The sequence below is a fragment of the Engraulis encrasicolus genome, chromosome 2 (assembly GCF_034702125.1).
Source record: "Engraulis encrasicolus isolate BLACKSEA-1 chromosome 2, IST_EnEncr_1.0, whole genome shotgun sequence".
In the NCBI taxonomy this organism is placed as follows: domain Eukaryota; kingdom Metazoa; phylum Chordata; class Actinopteri; order Clupeiformes; family Engraulidae; genus Engraulis; species Engraulis encrasicolus.
In genome coordinates, this window is record NC_085858.1 from 35,127,562 (window position 1) to 35,146,762 (window position 19,201).

At 41.3% G+C, this 19,201-nt stretch overlaps 3 protein-coding genes across 4 annotated transcripts; 1 reads left to right on the plus strand and 2 right to left on the minus strand.

The window, feature by feature from the left end:
• Positions 1 to 631: 631 nt before the first annotated feature.
• On the minus strand, positions 632 to 6,042 carry LOC134437893 (early estrogen-induced gene 1 protein-like). Of its 2 annotated transcripts, XM_063187465.1 has the most exons (8): positions 5,833 to 6,042; positions 5,390 to 5,510; positions 5,251 to 5,280; positions 5,020 to 5,136; positions 4,860 to 4,906; positions 4,436 to 4,743; positions 886 to 955; positions 632 to 793 (listed from the first exon to the last, which is right to left on the minus strand). In XM_063187465.1, exons 1-8 carry the CDS (start codon positions 6,015 to 6,017, stop codon positions 751 to 753), a joined length of 921 nt encoding a protein of 306 aa, XP_063043535.1. In that variant the 5' UTR covers positions 6,018 to 6,042; the 3' UTR covers positions 632 to 750. The 2 variants fall into 2 exon arrangements, with proteins under 2 accessions (XP_063043535.1, XP_063043542.1); XM_063187472.1 differs by lacking the exon at positions 632 to 793 and having other exon boundaries at positions 882 to 955.
• Positions 6,043 to 6,135: 93 nt separating this feature from the next.
• LOC134437910 (protein PET100 homolog, mitochondrial) lies at positions 6,136 to 11,513 on the minus strand. Its single transcript, XM_063187484.1, has 4 exons — positions 11,388 to 11,513; positions 10,837 to 10,923; positions 10,678 to 10,710; positions 6,136 to 6,952 (listed from the first exon to the last, which is right to left on the minus strand). The coding sequence occupies exons 1-4, from the start codon at positions 11,412 to 11,414 to the stop codon at positions 6,869 to 6,871; spliced, it is 231 nt and encodes a 76-aa protein (XP_063043554.1). The 5' UTR covers positions 11,415 to 11,513; the 3' UTR covers positions 6,136 to 6,868.
• Positions 11,514 to 11,546: 33 nt separating this feature from the next.
• Positions 11,547 to 16,089, plus strand: gtpbp4 (GTP binding protein 4). The gene is made up of 2 exons (XM_063187441.1): positions 11,547 to 12,161; positions 14,114 to 16,089. Exons 1-2 carry the CDS (start codon positions 11,601 to 11,603, stop codon positions 15,467 to 15,469), a joined length of 1,917 nt encoding a protein of 638 aa, XP_063043511.1. The 5' UTR covers positions 11,547 to 11,600; the 3' UTR covers positions 15,470 to 16,089.
• Positions 16,090 to 19,201: the final 3,112 nt, after the last annotated feature.

The following is a 19,201-nucleotide window of genomic DNA, read 5'->3' on the forward strand; positions in this document are numbered from 1 at the left end:
TGAGGCGGCTGGAGTAGATGTCTTGCAGGGAGGGGAGAGGTGCCTTGATGATCCTCCCAGCTGTGTTCACTATACGTTGCAAGGCTTTCCTGTTGTAGTCAGTGCAGCTCCCGCCCCACACAGTGATACAGCTGGTGATGATGCTTTCAATGGTTCCTCTGCAGAAGGAGGTCATGATGGCTGGTGGTGCACTGGCATGATTCAGCTTCCGCAGGAAGTAGAGGCGTTGTTGGGCTTTCTTGACCAGTGATGCAGTGTTGGTGGTATGTGACCATATGTGCTAATGTGAATGTGTATTTATAGGCCTACAGTATGAATCACATATTGGCATAAGGGTTAAAATTTAATGCTAGGTCTTAAAGACATACAGCACTGTATTTACATCATATAAAGATAGTAAAACACAAGATACATACATATTATACTCTGCATCAAAATGTTGACATTTACCATAGCATCATCATATTATTCATCAGTAATAAAGTGCACTAAAGATTACTGACCTAGCCTATTTTAACAGTAATCATTTCATCAATAATCTAGTCATCAGTAATAGGCCTAGTATTTTAACAGTGACTCACAGTGACATATAATCATGATATAACAGATAAAGACAACCTTTTTTTGTGGTGATAGTACTAATTATTTTTTTAATCACAGCCGGTCAAGGGCATATTATATTAGTCTCAAACACATGAGCAGCTGGGCTGATACTTCCAGCAGCTTCACAAGAGGAAAGATGTACTATTCTTATTTCATGATGATGATGTTATCCATCCCCTCACCTGGGTCCCTGTAAGAAAAAAAAGCTTGTGAGTGAGTACGGCTTCAAAGTCCATGTGTTGTGTCCACTCTCACCCACTATGGCAACTTATTTATGCCTACCTGCTGTCTTTAGGAGACACACCGAGAGTTGTAGAACCATCTTCACTGACATAAAGGGCTAGTCCTGCATCTGAAAACCAGTTCATTTGATAATTTACTTCATTTGACACACCTGCATTTCACACACCTTATCTAATAGGCATATTTAATGTGTCTTCAAAGTATTAACTTGTGTGTCATTCTAACTTACATAACATTTTATTGTGTGGTGGTGTGCAATTTGCATGTGGGTAGTTGACGTTTAAGGGCGTAAAAAAAATAGATTGAAAAAATTGGGAAAAAATAGAAAAAATAAAGCACTTAGTGGTCCGTGGATTTTCGCCTTATTTTTGTCATTTTTGAGAAAATGTGTCCTGCATCAACACATTGCATAAGCATGTCACACCGCAGGAAAATGAAGTCGCACCACAGGAAATTCACTGCATTATGGCCATTTGAATCCTTTTGTATACATGACTGACATCTGAGCTCATGCTAACTTGATAATGATATTGTGTTTAATCTTAATATGAGTTTTCATTTATAAAAAACTTTTTTTCCTTCTATAAGACCAGTCACACCACAGGACACCATAAAATGAACCTAAGCATTGCATGACATAAACATTGCAATATGAAGACATATTAAGAGGTTAATAGTCACCTTAAGCTTCCATAGCACTCTCCAATAACTGAGGTACTGACTGGTTAGGAGACAGTCTGCCCGTTCACAAACATTGACATACATGTCACCCCACAGGACGCAATTTGTGTTACGAAATTGAACTTGTAGTTAATATTACTGTCTTGAGTTTTTTCACATTCACATATCTTAATATAAAGTTAATATATATGCAATCATGTCAAATGCTTCATACATTATTCAAAATGTTGTTGGTTAATTTATATATATATATTATATTCCAGGTTTCATTAATGTTACAGTCACACCGCAGGATATTTGACATATAAACCTTTATATACAGTCCCAGGAAAAAGTTTGTACACCTTTTGAAATTTCTTACATTTCTTTCAAAATTTATCATAAAACATGGTCTGATCTTCCCGGAAATCTCAAGAAGGAACAATCAGAGTCTGCTTTAACTAATTCCACACAAACATTTACATGTTGTCATATTTTTATTGGCCATGAGGCCATAACATTCACAGGAGAGCAGGGCATAAGTAAGTACACCCTTGCATTAAGTAGGTTTTAACCCTCAGTTAGTTGCAATATCATCAACCAGACTTGTCCTGTAGTTGCAAATCAGATTAACAAAACAATCTGTTTGTATCTTGTCTCCCTCTTCTTTAGAGAACTGCCTCTCGTCAGCAAGGTTTGTGGGATGTCTGGAGTGCATAGCTTTCTTGACTTCATGCCATATAATTTCAATTGTTTTTTGTCAGGGCTTTGACTGGGCTATTTCAGAATGTGTATTTCATTATTATGAAGCCATTCTAAAGTCGATTTGCTTCTAAAGTATGGGTTGTTGTCACATTTCAGGACCCATTCTCTTGTGTGCTTCAACTGTGTGACAGACTTCCTCACGTTTTTTTCTGTAAAATATCACAATAAACTTGAGTTCATTGTTTCACTGATAATAGCAAACTGTCAAGGGCCTGAGGCAGCAAGGTAGCCGCATATAATGATGCTCCCGCCACCATACTCAGAAGAGGAGATGTAACCAAGAAAAGCTTAAGATGGGATTCATTCTGCCAATCTAAAATTAATGGGGTTTCTGTCCAAAAAAATATTGCTGCACCTTTGAGGTTTACGAAAAAGCATTTATATGCTTCATAGAATTACTGCAAAATATTCTGTAGACCAACGTTGAAACCAAAGTTGAATTGTTCAGGGGAACACACAATGTCATGTTTGGAGGAGAACTGGAGAACCACACCTTCACCAAAAACATCATCTCCACCTTTGAGTATGGTGGCGGGAGCATCATTATATGCGGCTACCTTGCTGCCTCAGGCCCTTTTCAGTTTGCTATTATCAGTGGAACAATGAACTCAGAAGTTTATCGAGATATTTTACAGAAAAAAAGTGAGGTAGTCTGTCACACAGTTGAAGCACACAAGAGGATGGGTGCTGAAATGTGACAACAACCCATACTTTAGAAGCAAATTGACTTTAGAATGGCTTCATAATAATGAAATACACATTCTGGAATAGCCCAGTCAAAGCCCTGACAAAAACAATTGAGATTATATGGCATCAAGTCAAGAAAGCTATGCACTCCAGACATCCCACAAACCTTGCTGACGAGAGGCAATTTTCTAAAGAAGAGGGAGACCAGATACATCCAGATTGTTTTGTTAATCTGATCTGCAATTACAGGAAACATCTGGTTGAGGTTATTGCGAATAACTTAGGGTTAAAACCTATTGAATGCAAGGGTGTACTTACTTATGCCTTGCTGTCCTGTGAATGTTTACATCTTATGGCCAATGAAAATATGAAAACTTGTAAATGTTTGGGTTGAATTAGTTAAAGCAGACTCTGGTTGTTCCTTCTTGTGATTTCCGGGAAGATCAGACCATGTTTTATGACCAATTTTGACAGAAAGGTAAGAAATTTCAAAGGGTGTACAAACTTTTTCCTGGGACTGTAAATCTTAACAAAAATGTTTCTTCTCATCTAAGACTAATATGAAACATAATGTATCACATCTTCTTTCATTGACATCTGCTTTTTAAAGGAAAAATAACAGTTTTGTAGGATTTTAACCAATGTTACGAAAAAACAAGGCGTCACGTCTCCCACCCATATCCAAATAAATAATGATTAATTTACAAATATATGTTACGTTCTAACTTTCATTGAATGCCTTGTCCAAACTGGCTGATTTTTTAGGGCACACTCTCGTCAAAGAGCAAAATGAATTTAGCTGAATTGAATCACAGCATTCAAAATAGTTCCACTTTAACCCATTGATGCCTGATGTTGCGTTGCGTAACATTGGCCCTGGCGCCTGGAGCTGCATTATGCAACATTCAGGCTCATGAGATTTGAGACAACTTTATCAAAAATCTCTGTTTGTTTGAGATGAATGAACACATTCTAATGAAATATGAGGGTCTTAGCGTTTAAATGCAACTTTGTGCATATTTTTATGTGCTTCAGAAACTGAGATATTTAGGTTTTTATAAGCTGAGGGCAGCTTTTCTTGAAAAGGGCTCAGGCATTCAGCACCCTTTTTTGTGGATGCTTTAGGCGTCAATGGGTTAAAATGCCCTATAACTTTACCTAGATACAGCATGTCAATGGGTTCGTTAGTGATGAAGCAGCGATGCTTTTGCGAGGCAGAGCGCATGCACACTTTGCTAGTTTGATTAGTTTCTAATCAGAATGCATCAAAATGGCAAAGTGTGCATGCACGCTGCCTAGCAAAAGCATCATAGGGCATGTTTGTGATGAAGCAGTGCTGCTTTTGCTTGGCAGCACGCAGAAAATTCTAACCGGAATGCATCAAACTGGCAAAGTGCGCATGCATGTGCACTGCCTATCAAAAGCAGCACTGCTTCATCACAATCGTGCCCAGTGCTTCATCACCAACGAGCTCCACCATTCGTGGGATGCTGGAGCTCCAGAGAGCCAAGGATTTCACGGCACAGGCTGTCCACTACTTCCCAGGCATCCACACGGGTTTCAGCCAGGCGCGCATAGTACTCTGCTCTCAGAGACCCGTCATGATCCTCATTGGTCCAGTGGCCGTAGTAGTTCAGTGTGTCTTCCACCGACCCACTAGGGATCTCTGGCAGATGGGTCAAGAGTTCATCCGCAACCATAATTGGCAGAGAGTTAAGGGGAGACGTTGATAGACTTCTTCCCACTGGGGTCACGGATGTGGTGGAAACTGCTGGTTGTACAGGCCTAACATGGCATTTATGAAAAGTGGATAACATTTTAAGTTATTTTAAGAGAACATACAAATGTTAATTGTTTGAATTGTCCTGAATGTAGATTGTACATGATCTGTGTCATCTTACACTCGAAAACAGGGATCGCCCTCAAGAAGTTGCAGATGCAGTCTGACCTATATTTTGGTGGAATTTAGTCAATCACTATACTCTTCAAAATGCTCAACATCAATCATATCATATTCATAAAATGTGTTTCAATGGGAGCAGAATTACTTTCATCAAGCACCTTCAGAAATGAGTTGTCCGACTTGCTGTGTTTACCGCTGTACCCCTCCAGGAGGCAGTGGCGAGTCACATATCCAGAGCCAATGAACTCCACCAGATTCAGATCCACATAGCCAACCTAGAGTGGGTCATTTTGCATCAAAAAAGACACAACCTAAACCTCAAAAAAAGGCTTTCAAACTCTATAAAGTTTATCATTTTGTAAGGCAAAGACACCTTCAGTCGTCCTTACCTTGTCAAAACATTTCCCACCTTTTTTGTCCTGGTGGGAAAAATACATTGACAAGAGTAAAGTGATTTTCTACTATAGCAGTTGCGTAGGTCAAACATCCAAATCCTGAACTCAATCATGTTGTGGGTGTTTATCTGACCTTGCGAACTGAAACCCTGCATATGCAGCTGCCAAGAACTCCTGTTGATCCATTGACAGTGGCTCTGCATTGAAACACAAACTCCTTCCTCCACTGGACTGTGTTCTGAAATACCTCATTGCTACAAGCAGTTCAAATATATTAATAAAAAAAAAGCAACAAAAAACTGGCATCAAATACATGCGTTCACAGTGTTTGTAAACACTATATTGTGAGGAGGGGCAAGACACTGGCAGCCAACCACGTGAGCTAATTTTTTGACCGACAGCAGTTTCCAACAATCAGAGGTTGAGTTGCGCGCAGCTAGGTTCGCGCAGCCAGGGGGAAAACAAAAATTTAGAACCCATGGATATACATAATCAAAATACTGTCGATCAATATCGCTGAATCCACAGATATACACAGGGGGGACATATCCGTGGTTCAACCCACCTTCCTCTCACCTCTCAGTCTCCTCCTTGTAGCTGCCGTCGAGCAGGCGCACTTTACAGAAAAGCCATCCGGTAACCCGGGGGACGTTAGCAAGCTCATCCAAAAACAAGGAGACGGAGAAACTGTGTGTGCAGAGCTGTTTCCTCACAAAGGCATTGGCCTGCAGGAGAGCGGTCCCAAATCTCCCATGGTCCATCTGGCCACGCTGCCAGCTGCTCACTCCTGACCGACTACATATTGGGGAAATTCTACACAGCTTTATGACATCGTGTGGTTCTACAAACAAATAAACAAACAAAAGCAAATGCAAAAACTGATTTGAAAAAACATTGTTTATTTTATTAGGTAAAGTCACATACATATTCCTGTGAAATGACCATAATAGCTGACATAAAACAATTAAACAGTGATTTTTACAAATCATATGACATCTGCTAATACAGTTGTTACAAATTACTCATATTGTACTCTTTGATGCATTATGTAATAGATTCTGCTTGCAAGCCAAGCTTTCTTCCCAGCAAATATTTGTTCACCTGAAGATTCAGCAATAAGTGTGTGTGTGTGTGTGTGTGTGTGTGTGTGTGTGTGTGTGTGTGTGTGTGTGTGTGTGTGTGTGTGTGTGTGTGTTTTCCATTGGGTGTAGTCCAAGTAAATTACAAAAAAGGTTTCTTTTCAGACAAGGCAATAATGCAATGCCAATGCACTATTTTTCTTAAATTAGAGAAACATATGCATATATACAAATATGATTTGATTCACAGAAAATAAATAATGCAGTGTCAATGAGACCAGTATGGAAGATGTGGGTATAGGCAATGTTTAAAAATCAAACTGAAAAAAAAAGCAAAGTAAGTCCAGAGGATAAGAAATTCTTCACCGTCCAACCCAGGAAATCTCCACGCTCTCACCGTCCTGTACCACAGACTCTGCAATCATTCTGCAACAGCATTCCAGAATCTTCTCAGATTCCTTGCCTTGTTCTGGGCTTTAGGCACCCAAGGTCCCAAAAGGAAATAGTCTTTAGTCTTTGATGATTTTGCCGACTCATTCCTCCATACCCATCTGTTTCAAGATCCGCTGCTCTTTTCTCTCCCGCATTTTCTCCTTGAAGTTCTCAAGCTCTTGCCTCTGTTGGGAATGACAAATTAGGAGGGAGAGAGATGCAATAGGGTTAATAATCCTCACAGACATTCATTAACCCTCTAGCTACCAGAATTTTTTTTGAATAGGCCGGAATCCTACCAGGAATTCTAAGGAAAAATTGACATTTTTGTCATATTCTAAACAATGTCAAATAACTTGAAAAGAAATGAAGTGTCAATTACAAGTTACTTTCATATTGAAGTAGAGAAAACACACTTTCAAATGGTATATCATTTATGGATAATTAATTGTTCAGTATTCCCATAGAGTGCCTTTGATGTGGATTAAATTATAAAAATGTGATAAAATCCGATATTATCTAGGCCTATCTATCTATATATCTATATATTTAGGCCTATCTATCTATCTATCGATCTCTCTATCCATCTATCTATCTATCCTTCCGTCTATCCATCCATCCATCCAGGGTCAAAGTTGAACAATGATCATGTGACGACAACAAATGTCGTTCACCCAAAAGTCCTGTTTTAAAGCGGTTTCAAGCGGTATAATTGTAATGGACTACACTAGCTAATAATGTTTGAACTAAACCATGCCGAAGACGTGTACGGATAACCGGAGAAGTGTCCGCGATAGCAGACAGGACATGAATGGAGCTCTAGGAAGTTTCCCCTCCCAATGTGGCACAGGTAAGACGCGCCAGGCATCACCGACTTTGACCGGAATTGATGTGCTACAAACACCACGTTGGTAGGCTATTAGTATGGAAGTTAGCATTCAACTCAACGTCTTCGCGCACATTTTTATGAAGGACAACGTGGAGTAGTAACAGTCCTTGACTGCTTTGCCAAAGCTGACACGCAAAATGAGTAACCAATTGTTCCATGTTGCGCTTCCTTCACGATGCGCTGTTACGCAGAGCTGACGCTCTAAGTTGTTCCAGGAAATAAGATAGTTGGATACCAACATATGGTTTGACTCTGAAAACACACCGAAGACAGTTTACATGTTTAATATGTAGCGTGTAGACATCGGCTGGACAGTTGTGTTTGCTATTTAGGACCATGGCAGAACTCATCACAGTTGAACACCATCTCATAAGCTTAATAAAACAACATGATCTAAAAATAGCCTAAATAGTCATACACATGTGCTGTTGACCATGAAAATAGATCGGAGAGGGTTGGAAGTTTTCATATTTAGTGTATATTGGTTGTAGAAACAGAATGGTTGTGTTTGTAGCAAGGAGGTCTACATTGGTTTGTAGCCATCCAATCTCGGACGGCCGGCATTTGAATTGACGGCAGATTGCCAAATCGCATAAAGCGGCGCATCTCGTAATAAAATCTAAAATACTGAAAAATAATATAATATAAACATGTAGTTTTTATACCGAAAGTATATCGAGGAGGGTCTGTAATATTGAGCTAAAGTGTTTGAAAGCTGGAAAAACGGCATGATGACGGCCGTTCAGCTGTATTTTCATATGAAAATATTCCGGCCGGTGTGGAAGCTTTTGTGATTTGCACAGGAATTCTCGTATGCACTACACATCTGCTTGTATGGAAAGCGAAGTGGGACAAACAAGTAGGTCTAGTCACTTACAACGCCAACGCGCGTCAGCATTCCATAGCCCATACATTCAAATGTTGGCTATTTGTGTAAGATGGCATCAGCTATCGTGCCCTTTATCCCTCGTCAGTAAAATAATGGTAGCCTAACAATAATAAGACATCAAAATACAGCATTTAGGTCTGCCCACTTCCAAGCAGATAGATAACGCAAATTCTCAAACATAGGCCTACGGAAACAACATCACTGCAAACAATGAGGCTGCATTCTGTCGCAGACAACCTTTTGCAGTGTGCGGGTGTTGCAGGCTAAACAAAACTTGTTCTGCAGTGTTGCCTGATTGTGCTTTAGAAAAGCACACGCAAATCAAACTCTCATAGGAATCCGACAAAGGCTACTAACTTAGGCCTACTAAATTACTCCACCCACACACCAGTTCACGCAGAAATTTCTGTCTCCCCTAGCTGTCAGAACACACACACATCGTTTGGCGAATGAAATTTGATATGCAAACATATTGCTCATCCCCGTGCTTTCTGGCGCTTGTGATTCTGAATCCAGGGTTTTAATGGTCTGATCCACTGACTAGTATAGCCTACAAGTCAGTGGTCTGATCTCTTCAAACATCTGACTGGATTAGGCTACTGTGGAATGATCCCCGAGAAGAACAATCGAGGAAGGAATTTATCAAGTTCCAAGTCCAGCCACGACAACATGTAAAACTCTCATCAGGGGTGTCGGCCTTTCACTATTTCAACCTGTGTCATTGTATGTCTGTCGCTTCGTCGGTTTAGCTAAGGTGTTGTTTTCACCCTGTAGGCCTAACTCAGAATGCCCGCGAGTAGCCTAGTCGGGAAAATGTTTTAGTCTAGTTTTGAAAACAACTCCCGATGTGTCAGTGTAGAATAGGCTATTCCTGGCTACGCCTAGGTTGAAATTGCGATGAGAAAGCAACAGGGTATGTAAACTGTGTTTCCCTTTCACTTAAGCCCAGTTTTCACAGTTAAAAAATTGCCATAATGTGGGCAAGACGAATTGCCTCACAGTCCTACATCTGTCACCCAAAGCCAAGCAGAATAGGCTGTGTGAAATCGTAATTGTTCCGAATTGTTCCGAGGAATAGGCTAAAGAGTATTATGCCCATACGCCTAGGCTACATAGCCTAATTTTACTATGGCGCCTAAAGCTACAAATACAGTTGACGTGACTCCAAACCTTCATATCCATGCTGTTGAATGCAACTATTTCATGGGCAGGGAATTTGGCTCCAGATGCAGGATAATAAATGAGTTGCAAAACCCTTTTCTATAAATGTTCTAAATTCATTTTTAGATAGGCCTAATACAAATCTATCAAAAATGCATAGCCTACTTTTCAATTCTATGTATGTAATTTAACTAGCCTATTTATATGTATTATCAAGTACATAAATGTAAACCAAACCAACAGCGATGTTCCCTAACAAAAAATAGGCTATAGAAGCAGGATCAGCTTTTGATTTAGGTTTTTTTTTTTTTTTGCATCTGAACTTCAAATGCTAACAAATAAAACTATGCCTGAAATGGGCTAGCCTACATCTTGAATGACGAGTGGCCGTACGTTTGGAGGACGGGATGCTCATTCCACTAAAAATAATATTCCATGCACACCGGGTAGACGCTCCAAAATGTACCACTTTTTTTTTTTTTTTTAAAAAGGGTTGACTTCACTGCGGCAACTTTCCGTGCCACGTGGGATCTTACTCATGCCACGAGAATGATTGAATAAATATATTTCTGTAACGCGTACAAACAGTTATTTGTTTCATAGACGCAGGATTACAATGTACTGTTTACGCTTTCATGGAATGACAAGGTTTGAGCATTTGTTTTGATGGGTAGGCCTAGCACTGTTTGAACCTTCTCGCGCTCCTTCGAGCCAGCTGTGCTTCTCTCTGGCGTTAATTCCGTGGCGCCATGGCAATTACGCAAGGACTTCAATTCTGACAAGCAAGTACGCTGCGATTTTAGTAACATTGCGTAAATGCATTCCTGGATTCCGGGTGTATTGGAAAAGCTTTCACACCGGCCGCGGCCGTTCTGGTACAGATCCAGCCGGACGTTCACGGCCGTTATGGTAGCTAGAGGGTTAAAAAACAAATGTATGCAATTACAATGTACAAAAAAGTCAACACTTACATGCATCTTCTCATCTGGTGGGAAGATTTCCCTCTGCAATATGGGACCGTATGGATGAGAGAGAAAAACAAGTGGACAGAAACACATCAGTTATAAATAATTTTAAGTCTGTAAAGAAGCTATGGCTTACAACAGATCACTTGAATTGCAGACACTGACCTTTCTTTTCACAATGTACTCCTCAAAATACTCAGCCTGGTTTGATACCCAGAACATAGCAACGGGGAAGGACAAGTACAGCATCATCTGGGGAGGACACACAACACGAGTCAGATGTGATTTACATCTATGCCTACGACGCTGTCCACCAGCAATTCCCGCAAACTCTTCATGTTTATATTTACCACTTATTCCTGCCAACATGCCAAAGCAACCGTTTCACAACGTCTCCACACCAGTGAACACTGACATTTGTGAGATCTCAAAATGTCACTTTATCTCACAGCATGTGTTTACATATCAGTTAATATCACTTTGTGTGTTTAAAATGGATGGGTATACTCAATGAATTTAACAATAGAACAATTTTAACACAAAAAGCAGGTTACATCACCATTTACAGCTACAGATAGCTCGGTAGCATACCCACACTTCCGTGACCGCTATTACCTTAATTAATCAGCAGCCAGCTTGTTATTGTGTATTTCTGTATAGTTATCGGCTACATGTTAAGACGAAACACGTGTAAAACATATAATGCCATTACTTACTCTGAATATTTCTATTTTCACACCCATGTTTGATCAAAGCACAGCAGTCCAACCTTCACACTACTCCTGCTTCTTCCACGATTTGTGATGGCGCGGAATGATGACGTAGGTTTCATAACAAGCATCACAGCTGGTTTTCTCTGAAGTCATCTTCAGTCGCCGATGTCTATCCTTTCCACCGTCGGACTGTGAACAACGTGGTCGTCCGCGAACATGGCGCTGTACAATTTTAAAAAGATTATGGTGGTCCCCACCTCAAAGGACTTCATCGACATCACCCTCTCCAAAACACAAAGGAAAACTCCGACGGTCGTCCACAAACATTACCAGATCCATCGCATACGACACTTCTATATGAGGAAAGTGAAGTTCACGCAGCAGAATTACCACGACCGACTCACGCAGATACTCGCCGACTTCCCCAAGCTGGACGACATACACCCATTCTATGCCGATTTGATGAACGTTCTTTATGACAAAGACCATTACAAACTGGCACTGGGACAAATTAACATCGCTAAGAACCTGATCGACAATGTGGCGAAAGATTATTGTCGCTTGATGAAATATGGCGACTCCCTCTATCGATGCAAGCAGCTGAAGAGAGCGGCGCTTGGTCGCATGTGCACTATACTGAAACGCCAAAAGCAATCTCTGGAATACCTGGAACAAGTCCGTCAGCATCTGTCCCGTCTGCCGACCATCGATCCCAACACCCGGACTCTGCTGTTGTGTGGATACCCCAACGTTGGAAAGTCCAGTTTTATCAACAAGGTGGGTGGAAAGTATTACTTACATTACTCCAAGTTACTGTAGGCTACCGGAGTACGAGTGCTTTGTCATTTTAAAACGATTCCCAGATTGACGCTCCCATCTCAGGACGCTCCCATTTCATCTCGCTCCCACTAGCCAGACTATCGGTACCACCGCCATATGACGGAGCCAGTTATCTTGTTGATGTTAGTTTTTTGTTTCTAACCCTAACCCTAAACCTAACCCTAACCTTAACCCTAACCTTAACCCTAACCCTAAACCTAACCCTAACCCTAAACCTAACCCTAAACCTAACCCTAAATTGCTTGTATGTGGCAGTATATGATAATACGTGAAATATAATCGGGTGGGACCGCACGTCCGGGAGTGATAGAAACACCTGGGACCGCACGTCCGGGAGCGAACTCAGTTGGGAGTATCAATCCCCTTACCTTTTGAAAACGAGTACTTTTTTTAACCCAAGTATTTTACTCAATCACAGTGAAACCAGGCCTGAGAAGGCCTACTGAGTAAAAGTTGACAAGTAGGCCGAAAGGGTGAACTGCTAGTTTAAAGGTACACTGTGTAGGATGGTGGCCAGAGTAGGTATTGCAACATGCTGCTCATTCAGACTGTGCTGTCTACTGCCAAATTTGATAGAATACGAAACGATTAACTATTAATTATTACTGTGACCACAGTAGGCTATGTTTTGTAGCTAAATATATTCTGGAAATTCAAAATAGCATACAACGGAGAAGACTCCCCTTTTCATGTATGTAAAATGCAATTTTCCCAGTCATAATGAATAGGCTACTTAGAATTTTATTTTGGTGAAAAAGTTGCCAGTTGTGAATAGGCAGCATTCTGGAAATAAACTACCAAGAATATTACACAGTGCACCGTTAAAATGTGTGAAAGGAAAAAAGTATGAATGTGAAATTATATTATTCAAAGGCTCACGTTTTTATAACTGTTAGTGCTGGAATTTCCATGGGGCTTTTTGTTGCCATTTTCTAAGATGAGGAAAAATGTCCAAATACCACAGTAGGCCTACACTTTAGGGGAAAATATTATGAATACAACAGGAAATGTGTTTTTTGGGGGCTGAATGTTTGACTACATATGATCATCAACCTCTGAGAACTTGTAGGCCTAAGCCTACTATTATCAAAATATTGCATCACACTGCAGGACATGTCAGGACATGTCACAGCACTGATTTTAAACTCCTTCTATACATGGCTGACCTTGGGGCTAATGTTGCCTGAATAATAATTGTTTTAGCCTTGACATGTGATCCTGTATACATTTGTTTTTGTAGTAAACATACAAAACCATCAAACAAGTAAACACACTGCTTTATTTCAACAAGAGCCACCACACCACAGGACATCACAAATGGACACATGCATCGTTATCAGAACCATAGAAATATATAAAGAACTTAGAGTTGTGCTCACCTTTTTAACTTTCCATGCACTCCCTAATTTACAAGTTATTCATCGAAAACTAAAGTTGCATGAAAATGTAACGTCACGTCAATCGCCCCAGACAGTTAATTCCTGTCAACGAAGTAACTTTTACTCACATTATATTTTTCAATACAATACAATACAATACAATACAAAATGTATTTATATAGCGCATTATCACAACTATGAAGTTGAGTTCAAAGCCCTTTCAAAATACGTGCATACACATTCACACACCAGCTCTGAAGGCTTCCGCACGGCGCCAATTGTCCAGGGTTCACTTAAGAGTGCACACACGCACATAAACAGACAATAATAGAAGTCATTTAAAAAAAGAGAGATAAATTCTTTTTACTTTTACTCAAGTAGATTTCTAAATGGGTATTACCGTAAGTACTGATACTTGAGCAGGATACTTAGAGATACTTAGATTGATAGGTTTTGTGAAGATACATTGACTGATTACAATTTTTCTCTGTACTTTTTCCACCTCTGAAGGTGACCCGAGCTGACGTGGAGGTTCAGCCCTACGCCTTCACCACCAAGTCCCTCTTCGTGGGCCACATGGACTACAAGTACCTCCGCTGGCAGGTGGTGGACACTCCCGGCATTCTGGACCGCCCCCTGGAGGACAGGAACACCATCGAGATGCAAGCCATCACGGCACTGGCCCACCTGCGCTCCGCCGTCCTGTACATCACCGACCCGTCCGAGCAGTGCGGTTACAGCCTCGGCCAGCAGATGGAGCTCTTTCAAAGCATCCGCCCCCTGTTCTCCAGTAAGCCTCTCCTGGTAGTGGCCAACAAGTGTGACGTGCGTAAGATCAGCGAGCTCCCCGAGGAGAGCCAGAAGCTGTACGCGGACCTGGAGGCCGACGGCATCCCCGTCATCGAGAGCAGCACGCTCACGGAGGAGGGCGTCATGCAGGTCAAGACAGAGGCGTGCGACCGCCTGCTGGCGTTCCGCGTTGACAACAAGATGAAGGGCAAGAAGGTGCACGACGTGCTGAACCGCCTGCACCTGGCCGTGCCCGCCAAGAGAGACGACAAGGAGAGGCCGGCCTTCATCCCGGAGGGCGCCAGCGTGAGGCGCAAGGCCATGGAGGTGGACCAGGCGGCGCCCAAGCGCAAGACGGAGCGCGACTTGGAGCTGGAGCTGGGAGACGACTACATCCTGGACTTGCAGAAGTACTGGGACCTGATGAACGTGGAGGAGCGACAGGACAAGGTGCCGGAGATCTGGGAGGGCCACAACATCGCCGATTACATCGACCCGGAGATCATGAAACGCCTGGAGGATCTGGAGAAGGAGGAGGACCTCAAGGAGAAGGCGGGCGAGTACGACAGCGACAGCGAATCGGAGGACGAGGAGATGAAGGAGATCCGACAGCTGGCCGGACAGATCCGAGAGAAGCGCAAACTCAAGATTCTGGAGTCACGCGAGAAGGAAATCATGGGCCCGCGTATGCCCCGCACGGCTAAGAAGGTGGAGCGCAAGACCATCGAGAAGGAGATGTCGGGTCTGGGCTTGGACATGACCGACAAGGACGAGTCTCACTACGCCGACAAGGCCCGTCGCTCCCGCAGCGTGGTCGCAGCCAAGAAGCGCAAGCGCGACGCCTCCGAGGTGGCCACCTCTCGCACCCGCAGCCAGAGCGCATCCAGGCCGCCGAGAGACAAGTCTGGCATGAGGGACGGCAAGATGGTGAAGAAGGCCAAGACCATGATGAAGAAGTCCCAGGGGCCCATGAGCAGAGACGGCCGCAAAGGCGAATCCGATCGCCACATCTTCAGCCTGCGACCCAAACACCTGCTGGCGGGCAAGCGCAAGAGCGGCTCCACCAGCAGACGCTAAAATCAGATCACATAAAAAACTGCTGCTCACCATAGTGGACCTATATTAAAAAAAATGGCTTACCATGATGGATTTCTTTCACCCCCAAAATGTCTTACCACCCGAATATTGCCATTTTGAGCATTTATTCCTTTAATAATATATTTAGATAATGTTGATAACTGAACACATGCACACACCTTAAACACAGTTGCCTGTACACACACACACACACACACACACACACACACACACACACACACACACACACACACACACACACACACACAGGAGTTCAAATTAAAAACGCACATATTGCGTTGGTCTTTGGGGAAAGACAATAAATTGTGTCTGACATGTTAATGCAGACATGCTTGGTTTTGGGTATTTTGGCGTCTGTCAAGAAGAGAATTGTACTGTTGCTGTGATTGAATTTATTTGTTTGTCAAACCAACGCACGTCATACTAAACATAGGTAATCTCTGCTGAGTTTGTGTTGGCTGTGTGAACGACGAAAGGATGCATTGTTTTGTCAATTCAATAAATAAGAACTTCATAACAGCAAAAAAAAGATTCTTGAGTAATGGTGAATGAAATTGCACGTACTGTCAAACTGCAAGTAATATATGTATATGAATTAGCATTTCTCGTTTTCTCCATTTTTTTTTTCTGTACATGATTATTCATGTGGGCTTCCTAAGGGATTTGGACTCTGGGGATGCATCCCAATATGTGTCCTTGCCTCCTCCACTTGTGCTTGTCTCCTCGTCCCGCCTCCTGGCCCCTCCTCCGTGGAGAAAACGATAAAGTTTCCCAGCTGTCAGCCTCGCCACAACAACTTTTGAGGGACTGTTTTTCATTCACCATCCCTATTGCAAATGAGAAAAAGACTTTACAATTGAGCTTTTGCAAGATATGGAAATATAATGCTGTTGTCAGTGATGTCATTATGACGAGAAGCAAGTGGAGGAGGCAAGTGGAGGAGGCAAGGTCACATATTGGGATGCACCCATGGTCCTCTTAAGATAAAAATCAAAGTAGCCTATTGATGTATACAGCACTATCATACTCGGTCATTTAATGGGCTTTGGGCGAAAAACATAGGGTACAAAAATACCACACAAAAAATGCGTTACATTATAATGGTTAAAGGCATTGGATTTCTGGAGCAACTGAAATGTTTCTCTTTCCCTACGGTTTAACATAATATGCCAAAGAGATACAAACGATGTAATGATTTTCCAAAAGGGTGCCAAACTTACTTATACCACTGTATGTGTCAAAGGCTCCATGAGCCGCCATAGTTGTGTAAATGGGACTATAGGCCTGTCAATCTAGCTCTAAAAAGGCCAAAACACGGGACAAATTGCAATGGTAATGGTTCCTACTTTTAAGTGATCCTTAAACCCCCTTGCATGCATTACAATATTATAAATTTTACTCCATTCACCAAGTATCTCCTATATTGTCTCCCTATGGAAAAAGAATGGGAAATCTCCAACTTTGACCTTGAAAATAAGTATGTTCCAGTAAAATGAAAATCTGTAGATAATAGATTTTTAATGTCATTTAGACATGCCTAGGGATTACAGAAAACTTGGAATGATGACTACTGCAATTCGTCCTGGGTCAAAGGCTAGATTGACTGGCCTATTAGCCTAATTCTTACTTCCATGGCTATGGCTTGGACTAGTGAGGAGAGATGATGACATACAAAATCTGTATTTCATGGAGGAGCCCCGGTCTCCTGAATCATGAAGCCTGTGCCATATGAAGGACAGGCCTTATTATTTACCACTAATGACATAAATGCACTGCCTGGACAAAAGGGTAAATGTACACACTAGTATTTTGTTGGACTGACATTAGCTTTGATTAAGTCAAATATATAACAAATATATTTAGTGTTGTATTGTTTCAATAAACCTCTACAATGTCTGGATTTATTTCCATCCAGCATTGTGTTAAGTATTCACCAAGATCTGGTACTGGTGATGGGGAAAGCCTTTAGCACATCCAAAAAAATCTCAGTGAGGTTGAGGTCTGGAGGACTGTGGTGGGAAATCGTGACGAGCAATCACTTATATCACTGTCAAAAGACACATCCCCTGGTCATGTAAAAGATGTTGGGATATTTCATTCTGGGGAAGACTTTACAAAGTGTTCAGTTCAACGTCTTAGTGAAAACTTAATGCAATACTTTAAGGAAATACATTGCAGAAGTTTACTGAAACAATACAACACTAAATGGGTGGTCTAATCAAAGCTAAACAAAGGTCAAAGATGGGCCAGACTTGTATGAACCAGTTCCAGCTTCAGCCCCCCAGTATGATATCAGGATGCATAATATTGGAAGTGCATTACAGATCCTTAATGAGAAAATAATTATCTGTTAATCCATAAATGAGTACAGATTCTTTAAGAAAGAGTTGAATAGAGAATATCATTGAAACGTTTATTAATTTACATAATTCCATCAAAAATATGCTTAACTTCCACTTCCACACGGCTCACGTTTTAAACTATTCCAAGTACCTATTTAATTGTTTATTCTTATGTTGGGCTAGCCTGGCGAAGCCATCCTATGTTCACCACCCAAAGATTTTGGCTCCGCACATGGCTAGCCCAGGCTAATGTTGGGCTCCCAGCTAAAAAAAAAAAAACCCATGAAGACAGGATTTAAAAAAAAACGAATTGTGTGATGAAATCACAATTTTCCTCAGAAAAAAAGAGAGAAATTTGAATCACATTAAATCAGCCAAAATAGACAACTTTCTAAACTACATGCCATGCTCAATACTTGGTTAGTAAGTGCAATCAAACTAGCAGGACCTAAAGAAAAACCCCATTGAAAATCAATGAATTTGAGGACCTGACAGCAATTGAAAGCTGATAAGATATAGTCTGGACATCCAATTCTGTACAATGCCACATTCAGCCACAGTCCAGTTTTGTACATTAAACCAGGTTTGGTAATAGAGGTGAATGGCCATTGGCTGCAGGACAGTAATTTTTTAAATGCAATTTTCCCAGGTTTTTTTTTTTTCGAAGCTGAAAGTCTATAATATGTGCAAATAAACACACATACTGAAGTACCCTCAAATTAACCTGGTTCTCACGCAGATGGTTCGTGCTAGCTCACAGAGTTTAACGAAGATGCACGAAGCACGAATGGTCTGCATGAGAGCCAGGCCCTCAAATGTGGGCAATCCATAATATATGAAAGATTCACTTTTTAAATGGAATTTCGGGATAAAATAAACTTTCCCATCATATTTCTGGAAAGGATCAACGTGGAGGCCTGAGATTCAGGGTTCTGAGGGTTCTGAAATTCTGGGCTCTGAAGGCCCATGCAGTAACTCACCATTGTGTAGAAAACAAAACTTGACATAGATGTAATCACCTAAAGTAAATTCCAATTTACTAGATAGATACCTTACAATTTAATCAAAGCCAAATCCTCTCAAATATATTTTTCCCAGTTGATAGGTGTGCACCCAACACAATTGTTATTGTTTACTACTTCACATTTGCTTTGAGGGTGGACACCATCTGGCTTTTAGCGATTTAAACCACGTCATGACTGAGCGACACATTATTTTTCATTACTGTACTAGTTTGCAGTTTACTTTCCCTTTGACGAACACTTTGATTTCATGATTAACACATCCAACATAATGCCCATTATTACTGACGTCGTAAACAGTCCAAATATTCTAACACATAAATGACCAGACATTAGGGGTTTTTTTG

What these genes read in the sequence shown, in the direction of transcription:
- LOC134437893 (XM_063187465.1), bottom strand. Translation starts at nt 6,017, where the DNA reads ATGGACCATGGGAGATTTGGGACCGCTCTCCTGCAGGCCAATGCCTTT. An exon ending in GTGGGAAATGTTTTGACAAG is followed by an intron (nt 5,137 to 5,250) that starts GTAAGGACGACT and finishes GACCCACTCTAG; the next exon opens with GTTGGCTATGTGGATCTGAA. An exon ending in GGCGATCCCTGTTTTCGAGT is followed by an intron (nt 4,744 to 4,859) that starts GTAAGATGACAC and finishes ATGCCATGTTAG; the next exon opens with GCCTGTACAACCAGCAGTTT.
- LOC134437910 (XM_063187484.1), bottom strand. Translation starts at nt 11,414, where the DNA reads ATGGGTGTGAAAATAGAAATATTCAGA. An exon ending in TGAAAATAGAAATATTCAGA is followed by an intron (nt 10,924 to 11,387) that starts GTAAGTAATGGC and finishes TGTCCTCCCCAG; the next exon opens with ATGATGCTGTACTTGTCCTT. An exon ending in CACCAGATGAGAAGATGCAT is followed by an intron (nt 6,953 to 10,677) that starts GTAAGTGTTGAC and finishes CATTCCCAACAG; the next exon opens with AGGCAAGAGCTTGAGAACTT.
- gtpbp4 (XM_063187441.1), top strand. Translation starts at nt 11,601, where the DNA reads ATGGCGCTGTACAATTTTAAAAAGATTATGGTGGTCCCCACCTCAAAG. An exon ending in AGTCCAGTTTTATCAACAAG is followed by an intron (nt 12,162 to 14,113) that starts GTGGGTGGAAAG and finishes CCACCTCTGAAG; the next exon opens with GTGACCCGAGCTGACGTGGA.